General features: G+C 42.8%; 3 protein-coding genes across 7 annotated transcripts in view; 2 read left to right on the top strand and 1 right to left on the bottom strand.

Annotated features, from left to right (window-relative positions):
* Positions 1-5,931, top strand: part of shf (Src homology 2 domain containing F) — an 87,984-nt gene extending 82,053 nt beyond the window's left edge. For all 5 annotated transcript variants that reach the window (XM_031848374.1, XM_031848370.1, XM_031848375.1 and 2 more), the window contains one exon: positions 2,516-5,931. In XM_031848374.1, coding sequence (XP_031704234.1) covers positions 2,516-2,702 — 187 coding nt within the window. In that variant the 3' untranslated portion in view covers positions 2,703-5,931. The remainder of the gene's footprint in view (positions 1-2,515) is intronic.
* A 3,609-nt stretch (positions 5,932-9,540) lies between these two features.
* On the bottom strand, positions 9,541-13,502 carry ubl7b (ubiquitin-like 7b (bone marrow stromal cell-derived)). Its single transcript, XM_031848376.1, has 11 exons — positions 13,444-13,502; positions 12,782-12,962; positions 12,562-12,681; positions 12,366-12,451; positions 11,293-11,377; positions 11,140-11,197; positions 10,885-11,018; positions 10,711-10,760; positions 10,436-10,612; positions 10,164-10,277; positions 9,541-9,925 (listed from the first exon to the last, which is right to left on the bottom strand). The coding sequence occupies exons 1-11, from the start codon at positions 13,444-13,446 to the stop codon at positions 9,785-9,787; spliced, it is 1,149 nt and encodes a 382-aa protein (XP_031704236.1). The 5' UTR covers positions 13,447-13,502; the 3' UTR covers positions 9,541-9,784.
* Positions 13,503-14,157: 655 nt separating this feature from the next.
* Positions 14,158-15,429, top strand: part of cd276 (CD276 molecule) — a 61,853-nt gene continuing 60,581 nt past the window's right edge. Inside the window, exon 1 of the mRNA XM_031848377.1 lies at positions 14,158-14,434. The gene's annotated coding sequence lies outside the window, so the exon portion shown is untranslated. The remainder of the gene's footprint in view (positions 14,435-15,429) is intronic.

Here is a 15,429-nt window from a genome sequence, read left to right as displayed (position 1 = left end):
CTCATAGGAAATAATAGGCGAACAGGATATCTAATGCCCAGTAATGCTTAAAAAGGGTCATCGCTTCTGCCGCATGATCATTATCTTTTGGCGGATGACTTTGCCTTTTCTGGTGCCACAGATTCATAACACTGCGAGCATCATCCAGGGAAGCAATCCAATATGTTGAAGGTGGAGATAAGCTGTGATTGTTGCCAGGCTGTGTTCCTGCTCTGAGGACTACAGGGTTCAAATCAAAGTCATAAACCTCAACAAACAGGACGGCAGACCTCCCCACTGAGATGAATCCCGATTAGACAACAGAAGCCTGCAAACACAGGAACATGATAACACCACAAAAGGGCCTGTCTTCTCAAAAATAGCCCCCGTATTCATGTTATCAACAGCTCGGCCATATTGCCTTGTTGTCCTGTTTAGGACTGTAACGTGATGAGCAGCCCTGAGCACCGACTAGCATCAGTTGGGAATCTAAAAACGATGCTATTGATGTGTTTTCCCTTTTAAGTGTGGCTCCATGTAACCTAATGCCCGTCTCCCAGCGCTCCACATGAAGACTCATCTAATGCACTTTTGAAGATTATTTCTTCTTTTTTCTTTCTCTCTCTCTCTCTCTCACTCTCCTGGCACCACTTACAGAATGGTCGAACCGTAGAGACCTGTGGCTGCTCTCCTCAAATCATGATGAACTTGTTAATGACATGAATAAATATGGAAGCCAGAAGCAACGGAGGTTTACAGAGAAGTCTGATAGCTGTGTTTACTTCAGTTTTACAGCCCAGCAAGCCTGCAGCTTTCTGCCTCAGCTCACCTGTAAAACATGATATGAGCAGTTCTGTGAAATATTCTGCATCATTTGCCATATAGGATTCCAAAACCTCATAGATCTCTTTTTCTGTAATAGTAAATAGTAATCGCACTAATGCTAGAAAAAGGATTGGTCTCATCTGTTGACATAACCTCACAGGAAGGAATCTCCGTTTATCGGTTTACATGTGTTCTCTCTCTTGAACCCTGTACGTCCTTGGCTGTTTTCAGTGTTATATCTCTCCCGGTTTCTCTCTCTGCATCACGGAGAGAACACATCCGCAGGCTTTACACATGCAATTACAAGATAAGTAGAGAATAGACTCGCCTCTTACGTCGGAGGTGCTTAAAGCCTAATTCTTGCTCATGTAAATCACACTTAATAAGTATGTATTTACACTGGGAATATATTCAACGACCTCAAGAAAATATGGCTTTTTTTTATATATATATCAGTCGTTTGGTTTGTCTGACCGACTATCCATGAACCCATCAGTAATAAGAGCAGAAACAAAATAAATGTGGAAAAGAGAAGCCTGGCTTGTGATAAAGGTTGTAAACTTCCTCAACACTCTTGACCGCCCTGTCTTATCAAAACAGAGATGCGTGCTTGTCAGAAGGATATTCCCACTTCCTAGTTGTGTTGATAGTAGAATAAATAATATCTCTACTTAACACCTTGTATGTGCACAGTCCTCGCGAGAGTCTGTTGTTATCCTCCTGGCTGCCATTGTTCTGCATTTCAGCAGCGGGGGGTTACATTTCAGATTAGGGAAGGAGCAGATATGAAGTAGAATAGGTGGGAGTTTAGTGAGCTGGAAAGAACGGGTACACATTATGTTGATAATGGGCCATAATGCCCACTTGCAGCAAGTGAGTGCATAGTATTTGAGCCTAAAGCAATCATAACTTGCTGGAAGCTGTTGATTGAAGAAGCTATTATGCTAATGTCTTTTTGTGACGACAGATGATCACACCGGTATATTTACAGCAGGATATATGGGGACCATTAGTTTTGTATCGGTTCCATGCTGAAGCTTACTGTTGCATAGCTTAACTCCAAAAAAAGTCATTTTCTATTTTAAAGCAGAAGATTACTGGCAAGCCGTAAAATGGATTGATTGAAGGGGCCTAGAAACGCACAGGGAGCTTTTAATTTGCCGTGCCTTTATTGCTGTAGCTTGAGTGATTTATCCCGAGGGTCCATTGGCCTCATCCTTGTGCTCTGCATGTGAAACTCAGCACTTTAAGCAACCTGCCTTTTAGTCTCCTCCCCAGACGGCCCCAGAGTTATCAGAGGTAATCCAGCTTTCAGGACATCGTCACCTACTGTAGGGAGCAACTATACTGTGGGAGTAAATGAGAAAGTCGCTGCCGAGGAGGGGCGATCTGTCGAGTTCCACATAGCAGGCTTCTGACACACTTTTCTCTTTAAATAGGTTTTTTTCAGCCTTGCTTTTAGCCGTCATGGCTCTCGGCTCAGTGATAGTGGGTTGGTCCACTACTTTGGTCTAGAGACTAAATTATCTCAGCAATTATGAGATGGCATAGTTTTCACTTCACTACAAATACAAAGAGTAATAATTGACCATCTTTGCTGTTTAAGGTGTCCTGTCAACAGTGTACTGTATGATGCAGACTCTTGGTCTTGTTTTTTATCGAACTAATAACGTTTTGTCCGTCCCTCTCTTTTGTGTTCTTCTGTCTCCAGGAGCAGCCAGGGCTTCATGCACATGAAGCTGTCGCGGACAAAAGAGAACAAGTACATCCTGGGCCAGAACAGCTGCCCCTTTGACAGCGTGCCTGAGATCATCCATTTCTACTCCAGCAGGAAATTGCCCATCAAGGGTGCCGAACACATGTCCCTGCTCTACCCTGTGGCCATCAGGACACTATAGTGCTCCGGGTCACCTGCAGGTGTCGTTCCCTGCAGCACCCACTGGGCCCACCCTGTGGCTCAACGCTTCCTGTCCCTCTGGACAGAACCCAGTAGGCTCATGGGAAAGATGAACAGCGGCGTCCCAGAACTGCTGCTCCCGACTCACCTCACCGGCCGACGGATTCCCGACCTATCTTGAAGGCCCACTGCATACTATCTTACACATACAGACTCAATGTTGCAGAAGTCTTTATTGTTTTAATCTTATTTTATTTATGACAGACACCCACTTCATTGCATCACGGACTATCTGATGAACATCATTTCATTGATTCTTGAGCTGATTTCCCTTAGCACTTAACACTCAAAGAAACAGAAAGGTACAGCGTTGTAACATGTGTCACTGGGGTGTACCTTTTATCAAAACAATGTTTTTCTAAGAGTGCACTTCATGAGAATTGTATTAACAAGTTAGTTTGACTTTGCCCATTTGGTTAGGCTCTGTTGATACTGTAATTGTTGGTAAGGGGACTTGAAGATTGTAAGCGGCGTGTAAGGGAAGCGACATTTATGAGGCATGTTGAGGGATATTGTCCACATGGGCCCCATACAGTGGTCAGGATATTGAATAAACGGGCCTTCTATGAATGGGGAGTCCCCAGCTGCCGTGGAAATAGCAGGTCTGTGAGCACTGCAGACTGATCTCTCTATCTTGTCATAGTGCATGCTGTCTGCTATCCATCACTGAGTTGGTGTACCACACCAATGACAGTGTAAGTACCATAGTGGTGAGACAGGCAGGAGATCATGATGGATGGGTCAACCCATCTGACACAGTACAATTGGCCGAGGCTGGAGACCAGAGCCTGTCCAAATGGACCAAATTAGCCCCGCCCCCCGCTCTCCCTCCTTAGAACGGCTTTGCATCGGGAGAATGAAATATGCCTGCATTGTCTACCTCAGAAAATCAATTTCATTCGCCCATCTGCAGATCAATAGGTACAATGGGATTGCAGACTTCTATCTGCCCTCCCTTCAACATTCCCGATTCACTTAAAATGACATCATCAGTTTTAGGAATATGTTTTGTTTTTTTTGAGTACAGATTAACCAAGATTTTTTTTAAATGAAAAAAACAAGCGGATTTTCCAGATCAGCAATTGTATGTTTAGTCACTAATATGATACTGTGTGATGTCGGTAACAAGCGTTTGGTTAATGCCTTATAATGCATGGGTCAAATCAGTTGGCTAGATCAACTGATTTCCAGTTCTGCTTTTAACGATTGTTCTGTGACTGTAATTTATTTGGGGGTAATTATCACTGATGTGTTACTCCTTTGTGATGTCCCGTCGGCCCGCTCTCCCTCATTGTTCCGTGCCGATGTGATCGTGTTTTCTGGGACTACTCCAGCCTCTTTTTCTGTGGTGCTTTGCTTTTTTTTTGCTGTTTCAAGTTGTGCGAAAAAATGCACGTTTTCCTAGGTGGCCCGACTCAGGGGACACGAGTCACGGCGAGTGCATATTCTCCCCCTGGACCAATCACATAGCAGCCTGTTTGAACCGGAAATACACCTACCTGTAATGCTTCCACGTCTCTCTATCATCTACCCTTTACTACCAGATGTGCATACATGTGTGACTGCGAGTGAGTATGCATGTGTCCAACACGCCCAACATGTGTGTGGGATCTGTACGCATATGAGAATGTGTGCACAGATTGTGTATTTTTACCCTGCTGGTACAAACTGGTGACGGCCCTAGCTTGAACCTCTTTGGTTGTCGGCACCTTTTTTTTTTTTTTTCTTCTCCCCTGACCTCAAGACACTAGAATTCAGCCCCATGATTCATCGATATTCATTTCTTCTTGTATTTTCTCATTAGCCACATTTTGTTTCAGCAACTCCTACGAATGACACGGTTGTCTTTGTGGCCGGCTCTCTGCAGTTTATTGTAACAGAACCAATAATATGTCAGCATATAATACCGCTGACCAATTACAGCAAGAAGAGTCTAATGAGAGTGCCTAAATGCTTGTAACAAACTCATCAGATGAAACCTTTGTCAGTCGTATGAGTTGCAAATTCTGTGGTTTAATGAGCAAATCCGAGTAGAAGTAGAGATTTTTGGGAAGCTTTGGTCCAAGTGGAAAATGACTGACCCTTAGAATTAGAGACTGATTAAGCGAGCATGACTGCTGTATATACAAAATCAAAGACATTTTGGCTTTGACTATATCTCCGCTGTGTGCTATGCAACTATGAACTGCAGTCATTGAAGGGGAAATGATTGGAGTGTGTGCCTCCACCAAATGCTTATGACAAATGTGATGGTACAAAATGTCCACCAGGAAGAGATGTTATCAGCAGAATGACCTGATTAGTTCATGAGAATAATTTGCAGAAAGTTAGATGTATACAGACGTTTATTTTGTTGGGTGCGTTAGATAAGCAAGTCAAATGAGGGTGTCTGTTCATGTGATGATGCAACCTCTGCAGCTTTATTAAGGAACAGTATGCTATTGAAGTGGACCTATGTATTTCCTTGAGAGAAGATATCCTAAGAAGAAGTGCAAATTAAATAAACTATAAGTGTGATGTATCCTTTATGTTCCCTGTTTAAGAGATCAAATGTTGACAGTATGGCTCGTTATTTAGTTACTGCTGCTGATGAGTATTACTCTCTTATAGGGAAGAGTCTGTGTTTGACAGCTGCACTGCCTAGAGAGAGGCCTTAGCTTTGGAGAAAGGGAAAATGAAAAAAGGGGGGAGACAGAGGGGAGGGTGTCCTGGCAGGGGGAGGGATTTGCTACAATCAGCAGACGCACTCTTTACATTAGTGTATTTCTATCAAGAAAGCCTGAAAGAGCCCTTCTCCTCCCTCAGAAGTGTCTTAAAGTGTGTGTGTGTGTGTGTGTGTGTGTGTGTGTGTGTGTGTGTGTGTGTGTGCGCGCGCGCGTGTGTGTGTGCGTGAAGCAGTGTTTGTCTGTGTGTGTGTGTACTGGTGGAAGCAACCAACATCAGCCATTGACTTGCCCCGTGTGTATCTTGTGAATCACTTTACCGTGGTAAAGTGGCACGTATGACTTTCCTTTTGTGTACATCTCCGTGCCGTGTGTGTATGCACTACTATAACATATCTGTGTACAGTCCCTCATATGGCCAAATGTATATACTGAATGTATTGTATGGGGACATAGAGGCATCAAGGTTCAAAATAAATAAAATTGGGTTTATGAGTTAATGTGTGATATCATGTTTCAGTGATCTTTTTTTTCCGACCACATCATTATTTTATCAAGGGAAAAGCCCCTCCCTGTATCTTCACCATCACCAGTTTCCATGGTGAAGCCTTTTGTGAAGCAGTAGGAGAGCGACCATTGTTTGAGTCAAGGACAGAAAGCTGCAGCGATTATCAAGCCAGTGCTCCAGCACTTGTTGTCCTCTATTGATCCATTCTGCAGCACAGACCTGTAATGTTGTTTCTTTTCCGTTCGGTTGTTCATCCCAGAAGCGTTTGCTTGACGTGCGTCTGTCCCGAAGCTTGCTCGTCCATATTTCCTACCGTTTATTTCCAATAAAGAAGTTTATGGTAGCGTTGTTATGAATGCAGGCTATGTTAATGTTCTACGCTTGCCTGTAGACACATTTTCCATTTTTTTTGCATGTTCGGATGACCTGCTGAGTACTGAAAAAAAGAGCGTCTCGGTTATGCTAGCGGTTATTTTGAATTAATTAACTGGAAGTGTACCAACTAAACAATCTCTCTATTATAGCTGAATTACAAAGCTCCATAGACACAGGGGAATACCAGATCACATACCAAATCCATGTTTTATAGACGTTTTGCTACGACAACAACAATCTAGTTGATTGTCCTAATTGTTTGCCTCTATTGAATTTCTCCTGCACAAGCTATACTTTTTGCACTGCATTCTTTCCTGTGATTGTGGATACTTTTCAGCCAGACACATCACTATGATACTTACAAGGTATCACCCCCTCTGGGGTGGTACTGCTACGTGTAAATTAAACTGCTCAGAGTCCAGCGTTTAGTTCGGTTTAAAGCGAATTTTAACAGAGAGATCCCGAATCCCATACCCTAAAAAAATCCCTTTCAGAACTGTTGCATTGTGGAAAGCAAAAGCAGCTTTTACACATGCAGCACATTCTGGCCCCACAACATCTGGTAGGCATTCAGAAAGAGCACGAGCAGCGAGCTGATGAAAAGAAACGAACATTCACAACCGCTCGAGTTTCTTGGTCGTAGGCAGAATCTGTAACGCACACACACCTCAAGTTTAACTTCTGAGAGACAGACAGTGTGGAGTCTGTCTGTGTGGCGCTGACAGTGAAACTGTTTTCTGCATTTGTCTGCGTGCAATAATGAACATTTTTATGATGAGTGAAGCGATAGATGTTATTGCACCATTCTGCTTGTTTTTGGCCGCTTTCCTTTGGAAATTGCCTTGTAAATGTCCACATTAAAAGTTATGCTAAAAGAGAATAAACTCGTTCAATCTCAGCACTGTCTACCAACATGCTTATGCACTGAGTTATTGAGTATTTCAAAATGACATTTTAGATTCAGTAGTTGATTTTCCTCATATCTCCCATCTTAATCAAATCCACGTCTTCAGACGAAACAAGGAGTGACGTTGCTATTTTCAGTTTCTCCCGGTGGTTTGTTCATGATCTCTGCCTCTCCCTCTCCCGCAGCTCTGTTCTCCTCCAGGGAAGCTCCAATCAAGGGTTAAAGCACCTGGGATGAAATGCATCAAAGACGCCTTTGTGGACAAAAAGAAGAGGAAGAATAAAAGCATGGCTTGAAAGCAATGAATGGCCGCCGAGGGGATAAAATGGCCTCGTGTCCACCAGAAGCTCATTTCATATTCTGCTCAGTCATGCCAGGTAGAAAGCAATCTCAGGTAACAGACCTTATGTTAATAACACATGAGTTGCCTCCTTTTGAAAAAGACAAAAGCGGATGGAGGCCATTGTACCAACTCCATCCTCTCCTCCTCCTCTGGCACATCGGAGGATTTCATCTGGAGAGAATAGTGTTGGTATTGTTCTGCCCGTCTGTGAGGGCTTGATTAGAGCTTTTACACCATTTCAAAAGGTCTGCCATTGATGATTTCTATTGGCTTAACATATTGCCTATAATGACATGGTGCAAAACCTTGCTCATTACGTGAACCCCCAGGTCACCGTGAGAGTAGTTGGGCAGCTTCAAAGCTCCGGGCTTTATTCATTAAGAAGGCATCTCCTGTTCCTGCTCAGAAGTGGGTGTCCACCACATTGCCATTGTGATAACATTTCAAAATGGATATAACACAAAGAGAACGTCTCACAAACTTTGAGGAATAATGTGACTCTTCACAGCTTTGACGGGAATATACCTTTGGAATAAACAGAAATAGCATGTTTTTCATTATTTCCGCTCCGTCAAAGATCTTAAAAGTTGGTCGTTACTCCTGTGATTTTAGTGCAATGAATATACTCTAGATGTTTTTGGAATAGCCAGGTCTTACATTGATGAAGAGGTTTTAAAAGAGTCGACAGGTGCAAACAATACTTCATATAGTGTGTAAAGCAATATCAGTTCTCTCGTAACAAAAGGGTGGATTTAATATCAGGCAAGGCCCGAAGAGATTACCTATAGTCAATAGTACTCTCTGTTTGACAACACAATGGACCGGAACATGGTTTGCAATACCAGCTTTTCTATCCCATATGTGTGACGGCATCTCAGAGTGTTTCCATGACAACTTCACATGAATGTTCACAGTTTAGAATATCTTGAAAGCTGCCGTTGTGAGGCTCGTGATGGTAGTCTCTGCATAACAGTAAACGGACACAAAACACTCCTGTAAATGCTGCAACACGCACAACATCTGACTTCACCGCTTAGTAGCAACAGAAGTACAGAACAGCAAGTAATGGAAATCAATGGGAAGACGACTCGACATCACTCCTGCATGGTTGGATTTTATCTGGGCGAGTTGTCTCCTTTTTTAATTATCTAGAAAAGCAATGACGTGTTTTTTTTTTTTATTGACCGTTTTTGTTGAAACCTTCAGCACAGTGGAAATGCTTTATTTTTAAAAGACCCTTGGAGGCAGTTGGAGGTGGAAATTGCCCGCAGGTGTGCGTGCATATAAAACGGTAATGGGGACAGACGGACACAAAGCGCTGTTTGGGTGCTGTGCTCATGAAAGGGCAATCCGCTGATTGAGCTGTCGCATTCACAGATGCAGTCATAAAACTAAACAGGGCAATTACTGTAGATGGAGAACAGTAGATAGCGTGGGAGGGGGGGGGAGGGGGACGACAACGAGACAAAGCAAATGTAGCCTTCTGTAATAAGGCTGGAGGGGGGGGGGCTCTGCTAATGTTACCAATGCTCTGACAAGCACAGAAACACCTCAGTGGATGTTAATGAAGCTTTCACCTTAACTGCACAACTTCCTCTTGTATAAGACAGCTACAAATAAAAATGTATCACAAACTGTTCAACAGAGATCACGAGTTGAAATTTAGGAAATTGAGGAAAGAGCAAATAAACAAGCACAATGTCTGCTAGGATGACTTTATGATAATCGTCATGTCTGGATAGAAATGTACTGCATTGCCATCTAGTGTACAAATAGATGAATTACATCTATGGTTGTTTTTTTTAGAGGCACACATTTTTAATACTGCAACCCGGTACTTCTGAATATATGTTTGTGCAATTCAAAAGTAAACAAACAAGTAAAGAGCACATCTGGATTTCTACACAGTTGAATAGAGCACTCAGACCGACTGGACCAATGCAATACGTTTCAAATAAATCCCTATTAAACAGGAAGACAGGCTCAGGAGGTGATGCGGTAAGCATAATTACATTTATTATACTTCCTTTCAACAAGAAAAAGTTGTCATGAACATTGAGCTCAGATATGATACTGTATGTAAATTGGATAAACAGGGTAATAATTAAAAAAAACATGTATACTGTATGTCTAAAGCCATCATTTCTAATGTCTGGGCAATAGGATGCTGAACTTTTTCCTGCTCTCTCTGCTGTATAAAGGCCGTAGTCTGTGTTGGGGTATGAACTCAGAGTCCTGGGCCTCCAGCAAATATGAGCTCCAGTGCAGCCTGGATGTCCCCATCTGTGGCCTGCAGCGCCCTCAGCATCAGATCCTCATCCTGGATCCCCATGTCCCTGAGCTGCTGCATTTGGGACTGCCAGCGGCCCTAGCAAACCAAAAAACACATTCACTGAATAAGTATATTATCCAAAGACCAATCAGTCGAAAGCGCCAATCATTTTCCACCCCGCCTCATTTTAGCTCTGCATAAATCATCTACCGCTGCAGTGTATACCCAAGGACAAACAGGCCAGTTACCATTTGAAATATGATTTGATATTTTAAAGTGTATTCCCTAAATGAATTGAATATGTGGGGTTTAGTCTGGGAGTTGGCAGCCTCACCTGTAGAGCAGACATGTTGGAGGCTTGCAGAGCTTGCTGTAGAGCCTGGCTGAAGAGATCGTTACTGACTGGGGTCCCTGCTGGCATAGGAGCCACGCCGCTGGAGGGGTCCACCTGTATCAAACACAGAAAATAAAAACAAAAGATAAATATGTGTCAGAGATCCTGTTTTCAATACATGTACATGTCTTTAATGTGCTAAATTTGTATAAGTAAATTCGACACAGTAGTGAAAAATATACATACTTTTTTCGAGTGTAAATACACCTCACCTGGCTTGAAGTTGTAGGAGTGACCGCACTGCTGTCGGGAGTGCTGGCGAGGGCCAAAGCCGTCGCCAGCTCGCTTTGCGTGATTGGTCGAGGGCCTGTCGCTCCGCTGTGGCTCAGAGACACCGGTCGGATTCCCGCTGAGCCTCCTGCTCTGTTGGAGGGACCTGCTGGGCTCCCCTGTTACACACATTTAGACACACAGAATTAGCCCCTAGAGCACCGTCAGTTCTCATGTACACGATATCTGATGTTGAGTATCGAGCAGAGTGACTCACGGACTGGAAATCGTCCTCATCATCAGACATGCCCTCAAACATGAAGCCTCCTGCCAGATAAAAAGAACATTTAGAGTGAAAACAAGACACTGGAGTGCAAGTAGCTGTCCAGATTCCTCTCTTGCTCGTCATAGATTTAGCTGTTTTTTTTACAGTGCGATCGTGCTCCCTCACCTGGCATATCACTGTAGGAACTGGCAGAGACATTGCGAGAAGAGCTGGCGCTGGACTGGGCGGGTATGCTGCCTGCCACAGAGTGCAGGACCAGGATGATGGCGTTGACGAGGGCTGGGTGGGAACTGATCAATCTGCAAAACAGACAGAAGAGCTTGGATGTGAATTTTGAATTACCTTCCACTCGCGTGTCTGCGCCGTACCCCCTGATTATGCGTCGCATCAGATCCAATGACAAAGACGAGCCACACTCACATATCCAGCATGTTGGGGTCTGTGAACTGCACGAAGAGATCTTTGTCTTGGAGCACCCCTGAACACAGAAAAAGGGCGTTAGGGGAAATGTTACCATTTGCATATTTGCATGGCACAATGAGATGGCATAAGAGAAAACTTAGCAGGTCTTACCTAGAGCGACTGGGTCTGACCTGAGCCCTGGTGTAGCCACGATGATCTGATCCAGAGACTCTTTATTTGTCAGCATTTTATATACCTACGTGTGGGGAAAGACAGTTAGTCCCGAGAGATTGTTTTTAGAACCATTTCTCTATCATTCAGGAAGTAGAAACATTGATGGAGTCCTGTTTTGTGATTTAAAAGGTTTCACAACTGATCCCATGCGGTGCTGACAATCAATATTGGATCAATATCAATACAAGTGAGTAGCTCATACTGTATACGCTTATGCACATTCTCATCTGAACGATCCCTCGGTCACACGTTTTTGGTATTCTAAATCTGTCCGTGTCCGAGTAGGTTCGCGCCATGGAAAGCTGCCAGTCTATAACAGCTAAACCTGTTCCTGTTGAGGAGAACCAGGGTCCTGTTCTCACGCACGCTGAAATGCATCGAGGGTGATCCAATCAGAGGTAAACGGCTGCGAGCACAGGTGTCTGCACCCAGCGGACTGTGGAGGAAAATCCAATCACCCAATAGTCTCCAGGTGTGTGTCCAAAAATGTGTTTAGTGCAAACACACAAATGCATTCGGCAGTGAAGGACAACCTATTTACCGATTAATGAACTTTTAACTGAGTGAAAGGCATGACAAAGCTACCAGACCCTACTGGAGACAGTTTATTGCCAACGTCATATAACTCAGACTTTAGATTGAAGAAAGAATGACCTCAATATAAACGACTACCCTCTTCTTTAGCTTTATGGCTACTTGCAAATGTGCAAATATGTATAAACAGTCCCCGTTCTCCTACGTATATAATTCAATTAGAAGAGAGGTTAAATCTGATCACAAGAGGTCAATTGGGGTGCATTTCAGATAATATTGTAAAGTCAGGTCTGAACCAAAGGCTGCCGAAAAAATAAAGATAGATATGAATACACATTATATTTACTACCTTAAAATAATATTCTAAAATTAAGCACCTAAGCAGAGCAAATGGGACATAATTTAAACTTGTTGGACCACATTTTGTAAGGGGGGGGGGGGCAGCATGCATGCCCCTGTGTGTGTTTTCTACTCACTGAGTCTCTGTAGGCAGAGTTTAGAGAGTGAAGAGCAGCATGAAACACCCTGAACTCCCTGGCTGCAGTTGCTCTGTTTACAGGCTCTAGAAAGGAAATGCACACACACACACATACATTCAGATTCAAGCTTTTTAGTTGCATTAACAGTTCAGCTTAAACTAAATGTATTCCAATACTTAAATGACAAACGTACCTGAATTGTTCACTGGCTCTGGCCAAATCTTTTTGAGGATGTGTAAGGTGGATCCCGATTGAATCCCACAGGAATCCAGAGTTAAGTCATCCTTAAGCTTCCTCCCACAGTGGACCAGCTCTGATACGAGACATGAACAGAGATAGAACATTTTTAAAACGCTGAAACATTTAGTTAACAGCTGATTTATTGTGTTCAAATATCTGCAGCTGTAACACACCCATTAGTTCAGGATCTGGGATGGAGTCTGGGATCTGTGCTGCAACGAGTTGTTTTAAAGTAGCGATCCTGTATCCTCCAGGGGGAACATCCCCTGGCATCATGTCCGGGAAGTGGAAGGTGGATTTGGGATGATTCACCAGCTTCAAGGACAGGTGCCACTCTGAAGAAGTCATCTCCACCTTTTTCCACAAACAGAACAAAACCTTAACATGGTGTACAGATTTGATCAGTAATTACTGGAGTAAGACTGAGTCAGCGAAAAGCTAAATTGTATTATAGAATTACACTGTCCTTTCATTTGAAGTTATGTCAGATAAAATAATGACGCTTATATCTTTATTCAGTACCTCGCTCATACTTAAGAAAAAAAAAACGTGAGACGAATAACACAACGATTATTCTAGAGGAGGGACTCAGGACAAAACGCATTATCCCCTCATTTGTTTGTTTGGGGGGGTTTTGACATGAAAAGTGACGTTAGCAGAGCTAACCCCGGTTAGCTTAGCTAAAAAACAAACATGCCGATTCGCTAAATTACACGTTAGCTATTCGTAAAGTGTGCCTGCTTAAAGAACAATCACTTCATACAATCAAAAGACATGTCAAACATCAACACCACGACAACCACTGTCTTTGTAAAAGAACAGCACACTCACTCACCATTGTAATGTTGACACTCGAATCACTTCCTGGTTTTAGTCACGTGGTGTACGTTACGTTTACGTCCACTGGTCCAAACCGTTTTCTTTAAATATCCATGATCCAAACCAAGGAGTTTTTTTTACTTATCCCTGTCCTTCATTGTATTTTTAACCATTGGCAATCCTAAATTCTCCCATTTCTCCCTCTCTCTCGCGCACACACACTCGTCTAGACAAGAATAGCATTGTTAAGCCAATTTAAATCACTGCCCCGGCTTTTATAAACACTCACTGTGCCCGTAGTCTAACGTTACCTCTTTTGTTTAATAAAACAAATAGTGAGTAAAATATCACCAAGTTCCCAATTTATTTTCCTGCTGCATATTCAATACTTTCTTAAGTTGTCGCGTCTTGGTTAAACGTAATTTCATGGTCAGCATGTCACATTTTAGGTAAATCGAACTAAAAGTAGGCAGGTAAAACTGTGTGCTTCATAAACTGCGTTGGCTGCGGTTGCAGTGATACGTTCAAGGACCATATGATAAGTTAATATCCAACTTATCAGGTATACAGATACAAAGAAAAATAGTTTCAGCTGTACAAAGAAAAGCTTAGTGTGATTAAAAAACTCGCATTTGTAATACAGTATAGTCTACTGTATGTGGTAATAAAACAAAGTAGATATCGGTGTGTTCACAAATGGTTAACCCGGGGGTCGGGGCTCTCGAGTCGGTTTTCTCCCCTCGGTATGACATCACTGCTGGACAAAGCAGCAAGGAGGGGTTTCTGACTGAGAACCGTCCCAAAATCAATGCAACATATACCCACACACTCTGAAAAACATACATTCAAGAGCTTTAACCAGCGTCGAGACAAAGTACGAGCCCATCGGCAGCAGTTCTACAGCGCTTTGTTGTGAGAGGAATGAACTACTCTGGAAAATAACAGAAGAAGAAAGAGTCACCGCCGCTGGATGCTTGGTGGTTTCTAAGTTTCGCCCTCCTAATATGGTAAGCCGTAAACAATGTGTTAGAGAGCAGAGCACGAGCTAACAGAAAGGTTGTCATATCTAATTAAATGGATAACTTTGAACTTCCGTTATTGTCAAAGACGTTCAACAGCTGGCAGAGGAACTTCCGTGAACTCAGTGTAGGGTGACTGTTCCGCATAGTTGGCTCCATTCATTGGCTCTGTGTCATGTATGCTATTTAGTTTGTAGTTTTGCTAAGCTACACAGTAGGTATACAGTTTCACAGATGGCGCGAGAACATCTGTGAGTCAAGTCGACTGCGCCCCCGTTTGACAGAAAGTAAACACTGCAGCAATTTAATCTGTGTAACGTGGACTTCCATAACTCAAGATGGTCACAAGTAACAGTTCTACGTTTACATTTGGGCCAGCACATTATTCGCATAAATATGCAGGAGACGCATCTGTACAAAACACTATATTATCAAGTGAAGTGTCCTGCTCCTTCTCCTGATTGCTGATCATGTAAAACCTCAAAAACAACCTATAACACTGCAAAAGTAGCATTTCAGCCCCAATGTGTGTGTGACTCAATATTTGCAATTTAGACATAAAATACATGATCTCATCAGACATTTATAATAATAATATGTTAAAATACAGATTTTAGTCATGTTCTCAGGTTTACTAATTGTCCTCAGGGGGGTTTAAAATGTGGGACATCACACAAGTCACATGATCAACAGGAAGTAGCATCATTTGGGTCTCCTGAAGGGAAGACCAGTAGCAAGTTCTCTCACTCCATTTTATTTTTATTATTATTATTTGATAGTCAAACATGTGTGTTATTAGATACAGGTCTAAAAAAAAAGATAAAAAATTAAGTTATTTCTCTCTCCCCTCCTCTCTCTCTCTCTTTCTCTCTCTCTCCCCCCTCTCTCTATCGCTCTCTCTCTTTCTCCCATCCTCTCTCTCTCTCTTTCTCTCTTTCTCTCTTTCTCCCCTCTCTCTCTCTCTCTCTCTCTCTCTCTCTCTC

The sequence above is a fragment of the Anarrhichthys ocellatus genome, unplaced genomic scaffold (genome assembly GCF_004355925.1).
Source record: "Anarrhichthys ocellatus isolate YVR2014 unplaced genomic scaffold, GSC_Weel_1.0 scaffold8, whole genome shotgun sequence".
Classification (NCBI taxonomy): Eukaryota; Metazoa; Chordata; class Actinopteri; order Perciformes; family Anarhichadidae; genus Anarrhichthys; species Anarrhichthys ocellatus.
This window is presented reverse-complemented; position numbering and strand designations above follow the sequence as displayed.

What these genes read in the sequence shown, in the direction of transcription:
- ubl7b (XM_031848376.1), bottom strand. An exon ending in CCCAGATCCTGAACTAATGG is followed by an intron (nt 12,682 to 12,781) that starts GTGTGTTACAGC and finishes GTCTCGTATCAG; the next exon opens with AGCTGGTCCACTGTGGGAGG. An exon ending in GACCCCAACATGCTGGATAT is followed by an intron (nt 11,019 to 11,139) that starts GTGAGTGTGGCT and finishes TCTGTTTTGCAG; the next exon opens with ATTGATCAGTTCCCACCCAG.